The sequence below is a fragment of the Ictidomys tridecemlineatus genome, chromosome 1 (genome assembly GCF_052094955.1).
Source record: "Ictidomys tridecemlineatus isolate mIctTri1 chromosome 1, mIctTri1.hap1, whole genome shotgun sequence".
NCBI lineage: Eukaryota > Metazoa > Chordata > Mammalia > Rodentia > Sciuridae > Ictidomys > Ictidomys tridecemlineatus.
Window position 1 is genome coordinate 52,837,052 of NC_135477.1, and position 19,236 is coordinate 52,856,287.

Below are 19,236 nucleotides of genomic sequence, written 5' to 3' on the forward strand. Positions count from 1 at the left end.
TATTAAGAAACAAACACTATGACAACTGTGGAAGAAATGAGAGATTAAGCTGGAAAGTTGGAACACTTCGAATAGTATCCCAAGAAGTTTGAACTATATTCTAAAGAAATTTTTGTAGATGAACGAGAGAATGGAGTAATGGGAGAAATAATGAACCATAAAAATAATTTTTTAAAATCAGTAATTTTGATAGAAATTATCCTTTAGGAAACTATGGTTATTAAGGAGATATAAGAAGTAGTATTTATAGTAAGAGAGTAATCAAATAAAAGTAGTCATGGGGCTGAGGTTATGGCTCAGTGGTCGAGCACTCGCCTAGTGTAGGTGAGGCACTGGGTTCGATCCTCAGCACCACATAAAAATAAATAAATAAAAATAAAGGCATTCTGTTAACTTACAACTAAAAAAAAAAAAAAAAAAAAAGTAGTCAGGCATGCCAGTAATCCCAGCTACCTAGGAGGCTAAGGCAGGTGGATCACAAATTAAAGGCCAACCTGAGCAATTTAGTGAGAACCTGCTTCAAAATAAAAGGCTGGGGATGTAGCTCAGTGGTAGAGAGCATCCCTGGATTCAGTACCCAGTACAAAAAAAAAAGGAGTTCGAACTAAATATAAGTAAATAGAAGACAATAGAGGCTGGAGTTGTGGCTCAGCAGTAGAGCACTCACCTAGCACTTTCGAGGCACCAGGTTCGAGCCTCAGCACTACATAAAAATAAATAAATTAATTAAAGGTATTGTGTCAACTACGACTATAAAATTAAAAAATAAATAGAGGGGGCTGGGGATGTGGCTGAAGCGTAGCGCGTTTGTCTGGCATGCTTGCAGCCCAGGTTTGATCCTCAGCACCACATACAAAGATGTTGTGTCCGCCGAAAACTTAAAAATAAATATTAAAAATTCTCTCTCTCTCTCTCTCTCAAAATAAAATAAAATAAAAATAAATAGAGAACAATAAAGACTATTTCCTCAAGACAGAGAAAAAGAGCTTTGTGACTAAAGAATCGATGTTAAACACTGACTGAAGAGTAGGATATAAAGGTTTAGGAAAGGAATAAAAGGACCTGAAAAAGTTAGATAAGAGACTTTGGAATGGAAACTTTAAATCAAGAGCAGTAAACGGGAGAAATCTAATACTGATCAAATTATCCAAATATTGCATTGGTCCTAAATGTAGGATGGAGGAATAATTCAAGACATTTTTTAAAAAGGGGAAAAGTCAGGCAGACCAGGCTGTACATGCCTATAATCCCAGGGACTTAGGAGGGTGAGGATCAACAGCTTGAGGCCAACCTGTACAACCCTGCAAGATCCTGTCTCAAAAACTAATAAGGGCCTGAGGATGTAGCTCAGGGGTAGATAGCCCTTGGATTCAATGGGTTAATCCCCAGAACTATAAAAAAAGTTTGATATCTTTGAGATGGGGGTTAAAGGAAAAGAAAATTAAAGATGACATGACACCCAGGAATTACTGACTCCTGAACTCAATAGGCTCAGTATTAAAGCTAAACAGAAACAATTCAAAGCTTCAATTTTGCACTTTCAGCAATAAACTGCTGACAAGCAGGCTTTCACTAACATTTTTAACATTATTTACATGTCTCATCTGTATAAATGCATTATGTGTAAATGCATTAAAATTTTCAGCCACTTTTTAAACAACAGTACAAATGCAAATTAACCTTCTCATAAAATAAAATGCTGGGCTGAAAAGTAGTGGCTCAGTGGTAACGCGCTCACCTAGTATGTTCGAGGCCCTGGGTTCAATATTTAACACCACATAAAAATGCGTAAAATAAAGGAATTGTGTACAACTAACTAAAAAATAAATATTGAAAAAAAATTAAATGCTAAAACCAGGCCTGGTAGCCCATGACAGTAAACCTAGCTACACAAGAGGACGGAAAATTGGAAGTCCTTAGCAACTTCAGGAGACCCTGTTTCAAAACAAAACAAAAGAGTTGGTTGGGGCTGAGTGTGGTGGCCTAAGAATGTCATCCCAGCACTCCAGGAGGCTGAGACAAAAGGACCCAAATTCAAAGACAGCATTAGCAATTTATCAAGGCCCTAAGCAACTTAGCCAGACCTTGTCCCTAAATAAAAAAGGGCTGGCTAAGTGCCCCTGGGTTCAACCCCTATATCCAAAAAAAAAAAAGAGTTGGGGATGTAGCTCAGTGGAAAAGCACTTGTCAAGCATTTGTGAGGGCTATTGGTTCAATACTAAATACCACAAAAGAAAAAGTTGAACAATTCTTTTTTGTATGATTTGCATGGTCACCAATTTGACACTGGACTCAGATACTGATATTGCTGGCATATGGTTGCTCTGAACTACCTCACCAACCCTAAGCCATATCTTTTTCTTTTATTTTCAATACTAGGGATTGAAGCCAAAGCCTTGTACGAGCTAGGTACCACTCCACCCCTGAGTCATAGCTGCAGTCTTTTCATTTTAATGAGACAGGGTCTTGCTAAATTGCTCAATGGCCCAGCTAGGTTTAAGAGTGTGTCAACTACTTGGCTTGTATTTCAAGCAGTGTTTCACTAAGTTGCCTAGGCAAATTTACAATCATCCTGCCTCCACCTCAGGAGTAGCTGGGATTACAGCTATGTGTATTCCTTTCTTCCTTTGGTACTGGTGATTGAACTCAAGGATGTGGGAGACACATTCCCCAGGCGTTTTTTATTTTTTTTGAGACAGGATCTCACTAAATTGCCTAGGGCCTCTCTAAATTGCTCAGGCTGGCCTCAAACTTGTGATCCTTCTTCTCCAGTCTCCAATCACTGGGATTACAGGCATGCACTAGCATACCCAGCTATGTGTATTTATTTAATACAGTAAAATTGGCACTATTATTCAAGAAGTCTCAATATCTTGTTGAAATTAAAAAAAAAAAACTCTAGCAGTGGCACATGCCTGAAATCCCAGCTACTTGGGAAGGTTGAGGTGAGTGTGGGAGACCCCAATCTCAACAAAAAGAAAGAAAATATCAAATATTCTGGAAGTAGTCCAAAATATGGCAACTAGAATCTAGATATTTTATTCAAAACAATATTATTATAGACTTTCACTAGTACCTATTTACAGGCTTTTTATAAGAAAGCTAGCATAGATACTTAATAATAATAAAGAAAATAACTTGCTTATTTACTGAAGTGATGATATAGCAGCAAAAATTTAGACTCTGAAAAATTGTGATTGATGATATTTCCAAGAATTTCCATAAATAATTTCATATACCACATATTTTATAGAATCTCCATTTACAAAATTCTATTTTTTATGTTGAGTCTTTATTGTCAAATCCGAAAAGAGAATACCTATATATTACTGAATGTCTCTAAAAAAAAAAAAGTTGTATAAACTTTGTTATCTCCTTTGTTCTATCCATCTTTAAATAAAAACAAAGGTCTATGACATACATTCAAATGATCACAACGTAAATGTAAATAGCTATAGACAATATAATTCTATAATAACAGCTATTTTTATTTGAATCCAAAACAAAACATGCAGCATAAGTCAGCTAAGGGCTGGAGATGGGCTATAGTCTTATGAGAGTTTGTCTATCATGTAGGAAGCCCTGGGTTTGCTTCCCAGCACCATTAAAAAGAAAAAAAGTCAGGGGCTGGGGCTCAGTGTAGTAGAACGCTTGCCTAGCATGTTTTAGGCACTGGATTTGATTCTCAGCACCACATATAAATAAATAAAATAAAGGTCCAAATAAAATAACAGCAACTTTATTTAAAAAAAAAAGTAAGCTAAAACAGTATATTAAAGAATAAGAGCATAACACATGCTTCTGGACACACAGTAGTTGATACTGATTTCACCAAATCTAAGTCACTTCTTAGCCAGGCATGGCAGCACGTTTGTAAACCCAGTGGTTCAGGAAGTTGAGGCAGGAGATCACAAGTCTGAAGCAAGCCTGAGCAAGAGCAACTTGGTGAGACCCTCACCAAGTGAGGAGGGAGATCCTGTCTCCCCCCCCCAAAAAAAAGGGGGGGTTGTGAATGTAACTCCTTGGTAGAGCTCCCCTGAGTTCAACCCTGAAAGGGCGGGGGGCAGGGGGAAGAAATGATCCACAGCACTGCAAAACAAAACAAAACCTATAAAACTGTCCAAAATGCAAATCACTTTTTTCCCTAGTTGATCTATAAATTTTTAAAAGTCTTCACAAATAAACGACACATCACTTGCAAACACTTTACTATAACATGCATAACCTAACTCGGCTATAACAGGATTCCCCCCAACACCCACACACTCATTTACAGTACATGTGTTCAGCAGTCTGACCTGGCTGTGATACCGCAGTGGCTGTAAACTGAGTAGCCCATGGCGGATTCTTCTGTCCTCCAAACTGAGCCATGATGCAAGGGGTAAAAAAACCTTCACTTGTTTTTCTTCTATAGCAGCAATCTATTAAGAAAGGATCCACGTTTCAAAGTTCAACCAAACTACAAATATCACAATTATTTAAAAGAAATGTTTAAGTATCAAGGACATCTTCCTAAGTAGAAATAATAACTGCAAGTAGGAAAAGGGCAAATGAACAACACTTCAAATACCGCAAAAACATTTTACATGAACTGGATCACCAAAGTACCCTTATTTTAGGGACAGACTTAAAGGACACTTCTTTCTGTGATTATAAACCGTCACATTTAAACAGAAGACAATCTGCTGTATCCACCAGATTATTAACAAGAAGTTCACAACTCCATATTCACAGGATATCTAGCCTTCGTGTTTCTTTGGGCGCTGGAGTTGGAGATTGGGGCCAAAGTGTTGGTGAAATCAATAACGGAAAATTGGACGAGACCCCAAACAAAGGTACTTATCATCAAAATAACGAACATCTCTAATTTTTCTGGTATGGAATTAACTAGGACCTCCTTTGCCCTCGACTTCCTCTCCCTCGTGTGGAAAGGCAGTTGAGCTAACGGATGCCCCTCAAAGAACCAATGCGAAGACCCCACTCCCGCCAAAGACAAGTCAGAAAATGCTATCATCTCCGCCCGCACATCGCCCGGGCGCGGCGATTCTGACGGGCCAGGGCTCTGCCATCTTCCTCCGGCCCCAGCTCCTCGCGGGCCGCAGACGGCGGAAGGCGGAACCCACCGCCCCACAACACTGGGTTAAGCGCCAACACCGGGACGCTCAAGAGATCAGGCCTCCTTAAGTCCGGCGCACGACGGAGAAAGCCTCTATCCCCAAACCCACGCCACGGGGAGCCCCCCCACCCCCGCCCCGGGCTTCGAGGCTAAAGCCGCAGCAGCTCCGGAGAGGGGAACGGCGGACTGCAGCCGGTCGGACCAAGGCTGAGGGGCGCTGGGTACACCTGAGGGGCGACCGGGAAAGAGCGAGGTGGTGGGGGAGGGGCGGGCAGCACAGGGCCTGGTCCGACCGGCACAAAAGGGACCGCGTCCCTCCCGCCCCAGTCCCACAAGAGCCCCACGGTCGCCGGCCTGGGGCCTCCGCGCCACCAAAAACGAAGCCTCCCGGCCCTTCCGCTATAGGACAGATGTTAAGAACCCCGGGCGGCCGCCCACCGCGCTCCAATCAAGCGCTGACCAGACCTTCACCTGAGTCGGGTCCCGGCTAACACCGAAGCCATTTCAAAACCCGTCAGCCTTATGCGCATGCGCCAACCTCCCCCCTCTCGCTCCTCACCGCCTCCTTCCCAATTTCCCAGAGGAACCACGCTTACGGCTTGACGTCCTACGTACGCGCTCGCCGACTCGCCCCGCATAGGCTAGCCCTTTTGACTGCGCTGCTAGAACGAGAACGCGGTGAAGAAGGGTTACCTTGGCTCAGCTTAACAATGAGCGGGCTACGTCTATGCGCTATCTCTGAGGCAGAGGCTGACCAGAGCGGGTGGAAGGAAAGAATCCGCGGTCACGTGATCCGACGAGGGCCGACGCCATTTTATGATTTTTCTTTTTCCTTTTTTTTTTTTTTTTAAACAGTACATTTGGTTGGAGGAATGGGTATGTTCTGTGACGTCTCAACTTTTTTTTTCATTGAGGTAAATTTCACTTAACATACTGAATGGACTTTTTTCTTTGAGACAGGGTCTTCTATGTTGCTCAGGCTGATCCCAAACTGCTGGGCTTAAGCGGTCCTCCTGCCTCAGCCTCCAGAGTTGGGACCACAGACAGGTTCGCGCCACTGCGCCAAGATGGACTATTTTAAAGTGTACAATTTAATGGCCTTTAGTGCGTTCATAGGTTGTGCCACCATGACCACTGCTATTATTAAATCTTTTCATCACCCAAATAAGAAACCTACACCTATTAACCAGTCACTCCCTGTCGTGAGCTATGTCATTTACGTAGACAAAACACGTTTGGTGTCTTTCCACAGTGTCACAATTTAGTGAATAACAATAAATTCACAGGTTACACTGTTTTCATCAGTGTCAGTTCACTGAATACTTGTGGGTCACCTGATGGTCATAAGCCAAACAATCAGGTTTCTTTACTCCAATCTTTTAATTTAAAAAAAAATGTAGTTTTTGTATGGACAGAATGCCTTTTTTTCATTTTTTAATTTTTATGTGGTGCTAAATATGGAACCCAGTGCCTCACACATGCTAGGCAAGCGCTCTGTCACTGAGCTACAGCCCCCGGCCCCAAGTCTTAATTTTTAATAGCTAAAACACTCTAGTCACACACTTTACACTAGACTAAAAAAGGCTTAAAGCAGCTGCAGGTGTTCTGAGACTGAACTAAGAGCAAAGACAGAAAGCAGATAGTCACTGTAGGGGGTCAGAAGATTAAGGACCAGGCCCAGCAGGTGGCATAGGCCTTTAATCCCAGCAGTTTAGAATGCTGAAACAGAAGAATCCCAAATTCAAGGCCAGCATCAACAATATAGCAAGGCCCTAAACAATTTAGCAAGATTTTCTTATTTTGGGGCTGGGGATGTGGCTCAAGCGGTAGCGCGCTCGCCTGGCATGCGTGCGGCCCGGGTTCGATTCTCAGCAACACATACCAACAAAGATGTTGTTGTGTCCGCCGAGAACTAAAAAATAAATATTAAAAATTCTCTCTCTCCTCTCTCTCTCTCTCTCCTCTCTCACTCTCTCTTTAAAAAAAAAAAAGATTTTCTTATTTTGCTGACCATTTTATTGTTTCATCTGTTAAATCTACTACCCCTAGTTGCCATCACTGCTACCATCAATTAAGGAAAATCTAAAATTGCCACACACTGTGTTAAGTACTCTAGACATAAGAATGGAACCAAATAATAGTTCTGCAAGCTGATTTTATAGCTGAACATAAAACATAAAAAGGGCTGGAGATGTTGCTCAGTGGTTAAGTGCCCCTGGGTTCAGTCCCTGGTAACAACATAAATAAATAAATAAATAAAATATTAAGGACCAGCTCACTGGATACAGTGTCACAAGCCTGTAATCCCAGTTGCTCAGGAGGCTGAGACTGGGTTAAAAGCCAGCCTGAGCAATGGCAAGACACTAAGAAACTCAGTGAGACCCTGTCTCTAAATAAAATACAAAATGGGGCTGAGGGCCTGGGGTTGTGGCTCAGATGTAGAGCGCTTACCTAGCAAGTGTGAGGCCCTGGGTTCCATCCTCAGCACCACAGAAAAATAAATAAATAAAATGAAGGTATTGTATTTAACTAAATATATATAGATAGATATAGAGATAGGGCTGTGGCTCAGTGCCTGAGTGCCCCTGGGTTCAATCTCTTGTACGAACCCCCCCCCAACCAAAAAAAATATTAAGGACTAGCTTAAAAATTTGTTCAGGGGCTGGGGATGTGGCTCTAGCTGTAGCACGCTCGCCTGGCTCGCCTGGCTCGCCTGGCATGCCTGCGGTCCGGCTTCGATCCTCAGCACCACATACAAACAAAGATGTTGTGTCCGCCGAAAACTAAAAAATAAATATTTTAAAAAAAAAAAAGAAGAATTTGTTCAGGGTGTAGAGCTGTCAAAGCATAGGACCAAGGTGTGGTCAGACCACAGTTTCAGAGTGTCAGCTTGGTGTGGGCCATGGGCAGGAGAAACCACACAGTGCTATAACCTGAGGACCAATATTCAGAAGATTGTGGTGTGGTGATCTTCCTGGGCAAGGCTCATGATATTGACCAGGTGAAGGAGTCAGGGTACTGAAATGACCAGTCTCAGGGTGCTACTCCTTTTATGGGGCCTCAGGTAGGAGGGCTGCTTCATACAGGGGTCTGATGTGTTCCATATGCTCATGGGCCTGGTTTTTCTGATATGAGTTTGATATGTCGTGTATTCATGTGCTGCTGATTAATTCAGTCAATTCAAAGGTGGTCATTTTTATTAGTAGGATTTATTTATTGGTTTGTACTTTATGCCTGTGCAAGGCAGATGGTGGTTGTTTGCTTGTACAAGCAAGATATGGAGTCATTCCACCTAAACACTTAGAAGTAGAGAAACTTATGGCAAACTACTGCTTTACAAAATGGAATAACTCAAATTTTGGCATAGTCTGAAAACTACTGGTCTATATACATCATAGATAACTTTGAGGAGAGCCCAGTTAAATCTATTTACCCTCTAACTCCAGTCATCAAAACTCTGATCACCACTAATCTTTTTCTCTTCAATGGCCCATCCTAGACATATAAGTAGAATATGCAATGTGTGGCCTTTTGTGTGTTTGGGTTCTTTGAATTAGTATATAATTTTCAAAGTTTGGCCATGTAGTAGCATTATCAATTTTTCTTTAAATCATAAATATTATTCGTTCTTGGGCTGGGGCTGTAGCTCAGTGGCAAAGCATCTGCCTTGCATGTGTGAGCGACTGGGTTCAATCCTCAGCGCCACATAAAAGTAAAGTTACTGTGTCCATCTACAACTAAAAAAATAATTTTAAAAATATTACTTGTTATTTTATATTTTATTTTTCCACATTTAAGCAGTGGTGTGTGTGTGTGTGTGTGTGAGAGAGAGAGAGAAAGAGAGAGAGTGTGTGTGTGTGTTGCTAATAATTAACACAGGCCTCACACAAGCTGGGCAAGCTATTTTTTTTTTAAGAGAGAATTTTTTAATATTTAATATTTGCCAAGGCCAATGTCTCGGCTTGGCACCAGAATCACGAGGCACTCACAGCTTTGTAGGTTCAAACAGCAATTCTTTATTCCAGCTCTCACACCACCTCCACACAGGTCCAGGGGCAAACGCGTTCTCCTGTCTCCCGCACAAACCACCTACTCCACGAGGCTCTCTCCAAATCCCATTTTTATCTCACGAGAACTCAATGGGAACAAGCAGCAGGAACACCCTAATCCCAGCAATAATCTTCAACTTCCAACTTCCTTAAAACCCATTATCTTAAACTGGCAACGCCTTAAACTCAAGGAGCCGGTTACTTCCTCAAACCTGATCAGCTCTAAACCCGGATCTGCCTTGGTCCTTGAGCAAGGTCACCTCATTAAAGCATGCATGCAATGTCCCATCAAATGTCCTCTAAGCAGCATGGGGTACGCTTGGCAAGGAAATTTCGATGCGTCATTCCTACTTGGTAATGGCCCTCAGCAAATATTTATTTTTTAGTTTTCGGCGGACACATCTTTGTTTGTATGTGGTGCTGAGGATCAAACCCGGGCCGCACGCATGCCAGGTAAGCGCGCTACTGCTTGAGCCACATCCCCAGCCTAAGCTGGGCAAGCTTTATCCACTGAGTTACAACCCCATCCTCCAGATTTAAGGAAACTATTTCCACTAGCTATGTATATTTTACAGTAATTTAGTAAAGTACGCCTCTGTGAGTCAAAGATGGAACAAACTTTTTGTCCCTACTTATCCCCTCTAGACTGCAGAAAATATTGAATATTCTTATTTTCGTGGCAATATAATAGTTTGCACAAATTTAATGAGAAGATGTTTTTGTAATAGGACACATATATTGCTTATATTTCCAAGCTTTTGACTCAAATATCATATTTTCAGATATTACCAGGCAACATTAAAGAACTAAGGTTGAGCCGGGCACAGTGATGCATGCCTGTAATCCCAACGGCTCGTAAAGCTGAGGCATGAGGATCCTGAGTTCAAACAAAGTCAGCCTCAGCAACTCAGTGAGACCCTATCTCTAAATACTCTCTAAATAAAAGACACAGTAGGGCTGGGGATATGGCTCAGTGGTTGAGTGCCCCTGAGTTCAATCCCTGGTACAAACAAAAAAATAACAAAAAACAAACAAACAAACAACAACAAAAAAAACAACTAAGGTTGATCATATGGAGCCAATAAAGCTTCCTGGAAGGATACTAGCCTGGTACCTCATACCTGGGACCGCATATGGTCCCTCTCTGGTTATTGTAGGGTAAGGAATGTCATTTAAGGAATGTCACTTAAGGAATGTTGTTTAAGATCCTTTGTGACTTATGATACTTTTTGCCTCTGGAGAAGGGAATAATTCACCCAACTTATAAATATTTCATGCAAAATCTGATGGCTAGTCTTTGACTTGACTTCCTAGTCTCTATGGGTGTTAAATGTGTAATCTGCTAGACATGGTAGTGCATAAATATAGTCCATACTACTCAGGAAGCTGAACCAGGAGGACTACTTGAGCCTAACCTGGCAAACATAGTGAAACCCTGTCAAAAACACAAAGGTACAATCTGAGGGGTTGGGGATAGCTCATTGATACATCCTATACTTAGCTCAAGATTCTGTCCTCAGCACAACGACCACCAAAAAAAAAAAAAAAAAAGTACAGTCTAATATTCTCTATCAAAAGTTTCTGCAAGCTGGCATACTGGCACATTCCTATAATCCCAATGGCTTGGGAGTTGGGAGGCTGAGGCAGGAGGATTGCAAGTTCAAAGCCAGCCTCAGCAACTTAGCAAGGTGCCAAGCAACTCAGTGAGACCCTGTCTCTACATAAAATATGCAAAAGGGCTGGAGATATGGCTCAGTGGTTAAGTCCCCTGAGTTCAATCTTCAGTACAAAAAAAAAAAAAAGTTTCTGCAAGGGCTGGGATTGTACTTCAGTGGCAGAACACAGAGTTTAAAGCTAGCATGTGTGAGGGACTGGGTTCTATCCTTAGCAGCACATAGAAATAAACTATCCTTAGCAACACATAGAAATAAACAAGGACTGGGGATATAGCTCAGTTGGTAGAGTGTTTGTCTCACATATACAAGGCCCTGGGTTCAATCTCCAGCACCACACCAAAAAATAATAGATAAATAAACGAATAAAATAAAGATATTCTAGCCGGGCGTGGTGGCACACACCTGTAATCCCAGTGGCTCAGGGGCAGGAGGATTTCGAATTCAAAGACACCCTCAGTAAAAGTGAGGAGCTAAAGCAACTCAGTTAGACCCTGTCTCTAAGTAAAATACAAAATAGGGCTGGGGATGTGGCCGAGTAGTTGGGTGCCCTGAGTTAAATGCCCAGTACCAATAAATAAATAAATAAATAAATAAAGGTATTTTATCCATCTACAACTACAAAAAGAATTTTAAATAAAAAGCAGGGCTGGGAGAGTGCTTGCCTCACATGCACAAGGCCCTGGGTTTGATTCTCCAGCAACACACACACACACACACACACACACACACACACACACACACACAAAACCAGTTTCTTTGAAACAAACTTTGAAGTGATCAAGTGAGAATGCTAATGCCATCCTTAAGTCCAGAATCCTGAAATGTCCCTGACTGCCCTCTGGACTCTTTTTTTTTTTTTTTTTTTTTTTTTTTTAAGAAAGAGTGAGAGAGAGAGGGGGACAGAGAGAGAGAATTTTAATTTTATTTATTTTTTCTTAGTTCTCGGCGGACACAACTTCTTTGTTGGTATGTGGTGCTGAGGATCGAACCCGGGCCGCACGCATGCCAGGCGAGCGCGCCACATCCCCAGCCCCCCTCTGGACTCTTAAATTGAACTTCCAGCTGAGTGTGGTGGCACATGCCTTGTAATCCCAGCATCTTGGGAGGATGAGGCAGGAGGATAGGGAGTTCAAAGCCAGCCTAGGGCTAGGGATGTGGCTTAATAGTCGAGTACCCTGGAGTTTAATTCCTTATAACCGCACCGCCCCCAAAAAATTGGGCTTCCAACTGCTAATCTTTTTTTTTCTTTCTTTCATAGAAATTCCCCCTATGAGTACCTGCTGCTAGCACAGGCTTGTAATCTCAGCTACTCAGGTAGTTGAGGCAAGAGGACCACAAGTTCAGGCCAGCCCAGGCAATTTAGGGAGACCTTGTCTCAAAACAAAATAAAGAAAGGCTATGGATGGGGCTCAGGAGTGTATGAGCCCATGAATTCAATTCCAAATACCCCCCCCCCAAACATAACACACACAAAGCCTGCTTCTAGCGCTATTCAACAAATATCTTCCTCTACTACCAAGTCCCAATTAAGTGTTATTTATTAGTCTTTTAATTATTATTTTGATTTTTAATTGTTTTGCAATACTGGGAATTGAATCCAGAGGTGCTATACCATTTAGCTACATTCCTAGCCACTTTTATTTTTTTATTTTGACAGGGTCTTACTAAGTTACCCAGACTGGTCATGAACTTGCAAACCTCTTGCCTCAGCCTCCCCAGACCCTGGGATTAAAGGAGTGTACCACTGCACCTGGCTTTTGTCTGACCTCTTTTCAATTGTTTTTGGCATATACTGTACCCAGGAATGGATTGTCTCAAATGGGTTGTCTCTGAATCATATGATAATTCTATATTTAATTTGTTGAGTAACTGACAAATTATATTTACTGTGATTACCCTATTTATATTCCTGCAAGAAATGTTCCATGTTCTTACCAACCTTTATTATTTTATTTCTTTCTTCTTTTTAAAATAAATAGAAATCTTCATGGGTATGAAGTGAAATGTCATAGCAGTTTTGATTTGTAGCTCCCTTATGAAATGACTAAAGATGTTGAGCACAATTTCATGTATTTATTGGCCATTTGTACATCTTCCTTGGAGAATTTCATTTCTTTTCTTTTCTTTTTTTTTTTTTTAAAGAGAGAGAGGAGAGAGGGGGAGAGAGAGAGAGAGAGAGAGAGAGAGAGAGAGAGAATTTATTTATTTATTTTAGTTTTTTTTTTTTTTTTTGGCGGACACAACATCTCTGTTTGTACTTGGTGCTGAGGATCGAACGCGGGCCACACACATGCCAGGCGAGTGCGCTACTGCTTGAGCCACATCCCCAGCCCCATTGGAGAAATTTCTATTCAAGTCCTTTGTTCTCCCCTTCCCCATGTTTTGGCAAATCTTTTTAAAAAAATATCTTTAATTGTAGATGGCAACAATACTTTTAATTAATTAATTAATTAATTAATTTTTTATATTTATTTTTTAGTTTTTAGGTGGACAGAATATCTTTATTTTATTTTTTATGTGGCTGAAAATCGAACCCAGTGCCTCACGCATGCTAGGAGCCACATCCCAGCCCCTATTTATTTATTTTTTACGTGATACTGAGGTTCAAACCCAGTGCCTTACATATGCTAGGCAAGTGCTCTACCACCAAGCCACAACCCTAGCCCCCTAGCAAATATTTTGATTGTAATAAAAAATATATGTATGGGCTGGAGTTATGGCTCAGTGGCAGAGCATTGCCTAGCATGTGGGAGTCACTGCGATTGATCCTTAGAACCACATAAAAATAAACAAATAAAATAAATGATGCTATCCAGCTACAACTCTACAACTACAAATAATTTTTTTAATGATTTCAACTCTTTAAAAAATATGTTGGGGCTGAGGATGTGGCTCAAGCGGTAGCGTGCTCACCTGGCATGCGCAGGGCGCTGGGTTCAATCCTCAGCACCACATACAAATAAAATAAAGATGTTGTGTCCACCGAAAACTAAAAAATAAATATTAAAAAATTCTCCCCCCTCTTTAAAAAAATATGTAGCATAAAATTTACAATTTTCACCATTTTTTAGAACACAATTTAGTGGCATTGAATGTATTCACACTGTTGTGAAACCATTATTCCTTTCTCCAATTTAAAATTGGTTGGTTGGCCAGGTGCAGTGGCACATGCCTATAAAGTAAATAAAATAAAATAAAATAAAATAAATGTAAATAAATAAAAATGTTGTGGCTATCTACATTTGGGAGACTGAGACAGGAGGATGGCGAATTTAAAGCTAGCCTCAGCAGCGGTGAGGTGCTAAGCAACTCAGTAAGACCCTGTCTCTAAATAAAATTCAAAATAGGGCTGGGGATGTGGCTCAGAGGTTAAGTGCCCCTGAGTTCAACAACAACAACAAAAAATTGGTTGGTTGTATTCTTGTTATACTGTTTTCTTTTTGTTTGACGGGAGACTCACTATATTGCCTAGGTTAGCTTTGAACTTGAGATCCTTCTGCTTCAGCTTCCTGATGAGCTGGAAGTACAGGCATGTACCACAGGTGCTCAATATGATTTTATTTGTTAATTTGTACATTACCATATTGGGAATTGAACCTAGGGGCACTTTGCCACTAGGCTGCATTCCCAGCATTTAAAAAATTTGAATGAGGTATCACTAAATTGCTGCTGTCACTAAATTTTAATTGCAATCCTTCTGCCTCATTCACCATCCCATGGTCCCCCATACCCCCATCCTCATGCCCCCAACCTCACCTTCCCATCCCCATACCCCCTCCTCCTTCCCTACCCTTTCACCCCCTCCCCCACACCCCTTTCCCCCATCTAGGTTGTTTCTGTAGTTTAGCTATTGTGAATTGAACTGCTATAACATCTATATGCCTGTGTCAGTGTATTAAGCTGAATTTAACTCTTTTGGATATATACCAAATAGTGGTATGACTGGGTAAAATGGTGGTTCCATTCCTAGTTGTTTTGGTGGATTTTTGTGGGGTGGGTACTGAACTATAATCCTCCTGTCTCAGCCTGCAGAGCTGCTGGGATTACAGGTGTCCACCACCACAACTGGCTGTTACTTTTATTCTTGATAGTTGCCATTCTGATTAGAGTGAGGTAAAATATCTCAGTGTACCTTTAATTTGCATTTCTCTAATTAATAGAGACATTGAACATTTTTTTCAGTCTCAGCTACTTTGCCAGGAGAATCATAAGTTGAAGTCGTCCCCACCTCAGTGACTCTCTGCTCAAGATAAAATTTTTAAAAAAAGAAGAGTGGGAATATGGGGATATAACTTAGAGGCATAATGTTCCTGGTACAGAAAAAGAAAAGAGTAGCTCAGTGGTAGAGAGCCATTGAATTCAGTTTTGAGACACATGGGCGCCTGCGCGCACACACACACACACACACACACACACACACAATTGCTATAAAGATATAGATTAACTTAGGATAATTGTCATCCTTGAATCCTAATATTAATTTTTTTTTAGCTAGAGAATTTAATATTTATTTTTTAGTTTTTGGCGGACACAACATCTTTATTTGTATGTGGTGCTGAGGATCCAACCCAGCGCCGCACGCATGCCAGGCAAGCGTACTACCACTTGAGCCACATCCCCAGCCCCCTAATATGAATTTTATTTCAATTTTTAGTCCAAGTGGGGCATGGTGGCACATGCTTGTAATTCCAGCTGTTTGGGAGGCTAAGGCAGGAGGATCATGATATCAAAGACAGCCTCAGCTACTTAGAGGTTCTAAGCAACTCAGTGAGACTCTGTGTCTAAATATCTAAAATAAAAATATAAAAAGAGCTGGGGATGTGGCTTAGTGGTAAACGCCCCTGGGTTCAATCCCTGGTACCAAAAACAAACAAACAAAAAACAACTATTAAGCTTTTACTCCAAGCTGAATAAATTGGATTTATTGATAATATTTGTTACTATTACTATCATCAATATTATTACTGATTGCTCGCCAAGCACGTGCAAGGCCCTAGGTTCTATTCGCAGCACCACATAAAAATTAATAAATAAAGATATTGTACCCAACTACAACTAAAAAAAATAACTAAATATAAACAAAGTAATGTGTGAGAATAAATTATACTTCATGTATGTCAAAATACACTCTACTGTCATGTATATCTAAAAAGAACAAATTAAAAAAAAGTAATGTGTGTGATAGGACATGACAACCATGTCATGATATTATTTTTGCACTCCTTTGGATGAAACCCAGAACCTCCCCAACACTAAGGAACTCTACCACTGAGGTATGACCCCAGGCCCATTCTAATACTTTTAGAACTTTTTTTTTTTTTGGTACTGAGGATTGAACTCAGTAGCACCTGACCACTGAGTTACATCTCCAGCCCTATTTTTGTATTTTATTTAGAGACAGGATCTCACTGAGTAGCTCAGCACCTTTTGCTGAGCTCCCTTTGAACTCTGGATCCTCCTGCCTCAGGCTCCTGAGCTGCTGGGATTACAGGCATGTGCCACTGTACCCAGCCTCATTTTTCTTAATCATGGCACGTAGCACTGGCCATGGTGGTCTGGTTATCTCATGATCTCTAGGTTGTCTATCAACATCATCAAACTGAAAGATAATGTTTGAGCTCGGCACAGTGCTGCAGGCCTGTAATCCCAATGACAAAAGACTGTGGCAGGAGGATCACAAGTTCAAAGTTTCAGTAATTTAGTGAGCCCCTTGCAAAAAATAAATAAATAGGGCTGGGGATGTAGCACAGTGGTAGAGCAAACCTGGGTTCAATCCCCAGTACCATTAAGAAAGAAATTTAAAAAAATATATAAATAAAGTCCTAGAGAAGGAAAAATGGGGCAGAAACCAATGTCCATCGATGAATTAGCCCTTTTATTTTTTATTTGGTGGAAAGACATCTCCATTGTAATAATAAGAAGAGAGGTGCAGATTGGGGTTAGTTTATAAATGAGCAGGTAAAAGGAGAGGATTTTAATCTATGATTTCTGCTTCCTCTCTGAGAAAAAATATAGTCAACGTTTGTGAAGAAATAAGATTCAGAGATGTACAAAGACCAAATGAATTAGAGAAATTGTGCTGGTGGTAGTCCAAATGACATTGGGAATTGTGACTTTTTAAAAAAGGAGAATTAGGACTCTACCAACATGCCATAGGAACCTTGGACACTCTAGCCGCAGTAGGTGGGAAGGCATCACGTCATGTGTTATAAGATTCTGCTGTTTTCACCTATGAATATATGGAATCAATAGCCTGTCTCTAAGCAAGCATGGAGTAGCAAGGCCTAGGCTAATCTATTCCCAAAAAATACTTGGAAAAAGAAAAAATATAACATTTTCCTCAGGTTTTATATATTATGTCATGAAAATTTTGGCATACTGATGACTTTGTATTATTCTGTTAAAGAATAGTGTCTTGGGCTGGGGATGTGGCTCAAGTGGTAGCGCGCTCGCCTGGCATGCGTGCGGCCCGGGTTCGATCCTCAGCACCACATACCAACAAAGATGTTGTGTCCGCCAAATACTAAAAAATAAATATTAAAAAAATTCTCTCTCTCTCCCCCTGTCTCTCACTCTCTCTTTTAAAAAAAAAAAAAAAAGGGGCTGGGGATGTGGCTCAAGCGGTAGCGCGCTCGCCTGGCATGCGTGAGGCCCGGGTTCGATCCTCAGCACCACATACCAACAAAGATGTTGTGTCCGCCAAGAACTAAAAAAAAAATAAATATTAAAAATTCTCTCTCTCTCTCTCCTCTCTCACTCTTTCTTTAAAAAAAAAAAAAAAAAAAAAAAAAAAAAAAAAAAAAGAATAGTGTCTTGGGTGGGATGCGGTGGCACATACCTGTAATCCCAGTGGCTCAGGAGACTGAGGTAGGAGGATCACAAGTTCAAAGCCAGGCTCAGCAATTTAGTGAGGCCTAAGCAATTTAGCAGACCCTGTCTAAATAAAACATTAAAAAAAAAAGGACTGGATATGTGGCTCAGTTGTTAAGGGACCCTGGGTTTAATCCCTGGTGGGACTGTGACTCAGTCTCTGGTACCAACAAAACAAAACAACAAAAATGAATAGACTGATCTTCCAGTGGTCCAAATAAAAGAAAGCTGACTCTTCTCTCTCCACCTCATCCCCCAAACAGGAAGAAAGGAAAGGAGAAAAGAAACTTGCATATCATTATCAGTATTGGACATTAAAAAAAAAACAGCCATTTTTTAAGACAGACAGAATGCTTTTTATTTTATTATATGATTTTTTATATTTTTATGTGGTGCTGAGAATCAAACCCAATGTCTAACGCATGCTAGATAAGCACTCTACTACACCCCAGCCCCCAAAAGGCCATCTTAAAGTGACTGTAGTGATCAAATCACCTCACAAAGCAGTTCCCTAAGATATGGGGAAGGGATAGTGGAGGGAAATAGAGATTAAGAGCCTCAACTGTACAGCAACTGGGATTACAGGTGTATGCTACTGCATCCCACACAAGACACTCTATTCCTTAACAGAATAATACAAAGTCATCAGTATGCCAAAATTTTCACGACAAAATATATAATATAAAATGTGAGGAAAATGTTATATTTTTTTCTTTCCAAGTATTTCTTGGGAATAGATCAGGCAGACCTTGCTACTCCATGCTTGCTTAGATCCTGTTAATCATTGTGGCAGGCTAAGCAGATGAAATCGTTTTTACTCTGTGTACTTCTTTTTTTTTTTAATATTTTTTAGTTCTAGTTGGACACAATAACTTCATTTTCATGTGGTGCTGAGGATCAAATCCACTGCCTCGCACATACTAGGTAAGCACTCTACCGCTGAGACACAACCCCAGGCCTGTGTACTTCTTGATTAAAGGTAACATGACTTAATGGAAAGCACTTAGAACAGTAAGTCTTAGTTTAAACATAAATACTAAAAAAAATATATGTAATTCTTCTGGATGCAGTACTGAGGGGGAAACCCAGAGACTCACACATGCTGTAACATTTAGCAATATACTCAGCCCATTTTATTAAGACAGAGTCTCAATAAATCACACAACACAGGCTGGCCTCAAATTATGATCCTCTCACTTCAGCCTCCCAAGTATCTAGGATTACAGGTATGTACCACCATACATGGTTAAAAATCTTTATTTCATTTCTGCTTAGATACATGAATCAGTTGAAGATCAATTGCCACCAGCACATCTAATCTGGGTGACATCTGATTATTATTTAAGGTTATCCTTTGTAGTAAATAAGGGTTTTTAACATGGGTGAATCTCTAGATCATTATGTAAATGAAATAAGCCAGCCATTTGATTTTCTTAACATTCTAAAAAAGATAAAAAACTGTACAAACTGAAATCAAATTAGTCATTACCAGGGGAAAACATGCAACAAGGTGATAAGACTACAG

General features: G+C 40.6%; 2 protein-coding genes and 1 long non-coding RNA gene across 8 annotated transcripts in view; 1 reads left to right on the forward strand and 2 right to left on the reverse strand.

Moving 5' to 3' along the window:
• Ccar1 (cell division cycle and apoptosis regulator 1) overlaps positions 1 to 5,693 on the reverse strand; it is a 50,615-nt gene extending 44,922 nt beyond the window's left edge. For 5 of the 6 annotated variants that reach the window (XM_078041239.1, XM_005325967.4, XM_078041242.1 and 2 more), the window contains exons 1-2: positions 5,588 to 5,693; positions 4,299 to 4,421 (exon numbers count right to left, since the gene is read on the reverse strand). In XM_078041239.1, the coding sequence (XP_077897365.1) occupies positions 4,299 to 4,371 (73 nt within the window). In that variant the 5' untranslated portion in view covers positions 4,372 to 4,421; positions 5,588 to 5,693. Of the gene's footprint in view, positions 1 to 4,298; positions 4,422 to 5,581 lie in introns of all 6 variants that reach the window. The other variant, XM_013358880.4, reaches the window with a different exon arrangement.
• LOC120885341 (uncharacterized) overlaps positions 4,600 to 19,236 on the forward strand; it is a 52,356-nt gene continuing 37,719 nt past the window's right edge. Inside the window, exons 1-2 of the long non-coding RNA XR_005727902.2 lie at positions 4,600 to 5,992; positions 6,077 to 9,618. This is a non-coding gene — a long non-coding RNA (uncharacterized LOC120885341). The remainder of the gene's footprint in view (positions 5,993 to 6,076; positions 9,619 to 19,236) is intronic.
• The window catches only part of Tet1 (tet methylcytosine dioxygenase 1), a 137,324-nt gene continuing 127,196 nt past the window's right edge, over positions 9,109 to 19,236 (reverse strand). The window contains exon 13 of the mRNA XM_078041215.1: positions 9,109 to 12,964. Coding sequence (XP_077897341.1) covers positions 12,915 to 12,964 — 50 coding nt within the window. The 3' untranslated portion in view covers positions 9,109 to 12,914. The remainder of the gene's footprint in view (positions 12,965 to 19,236) is intronic.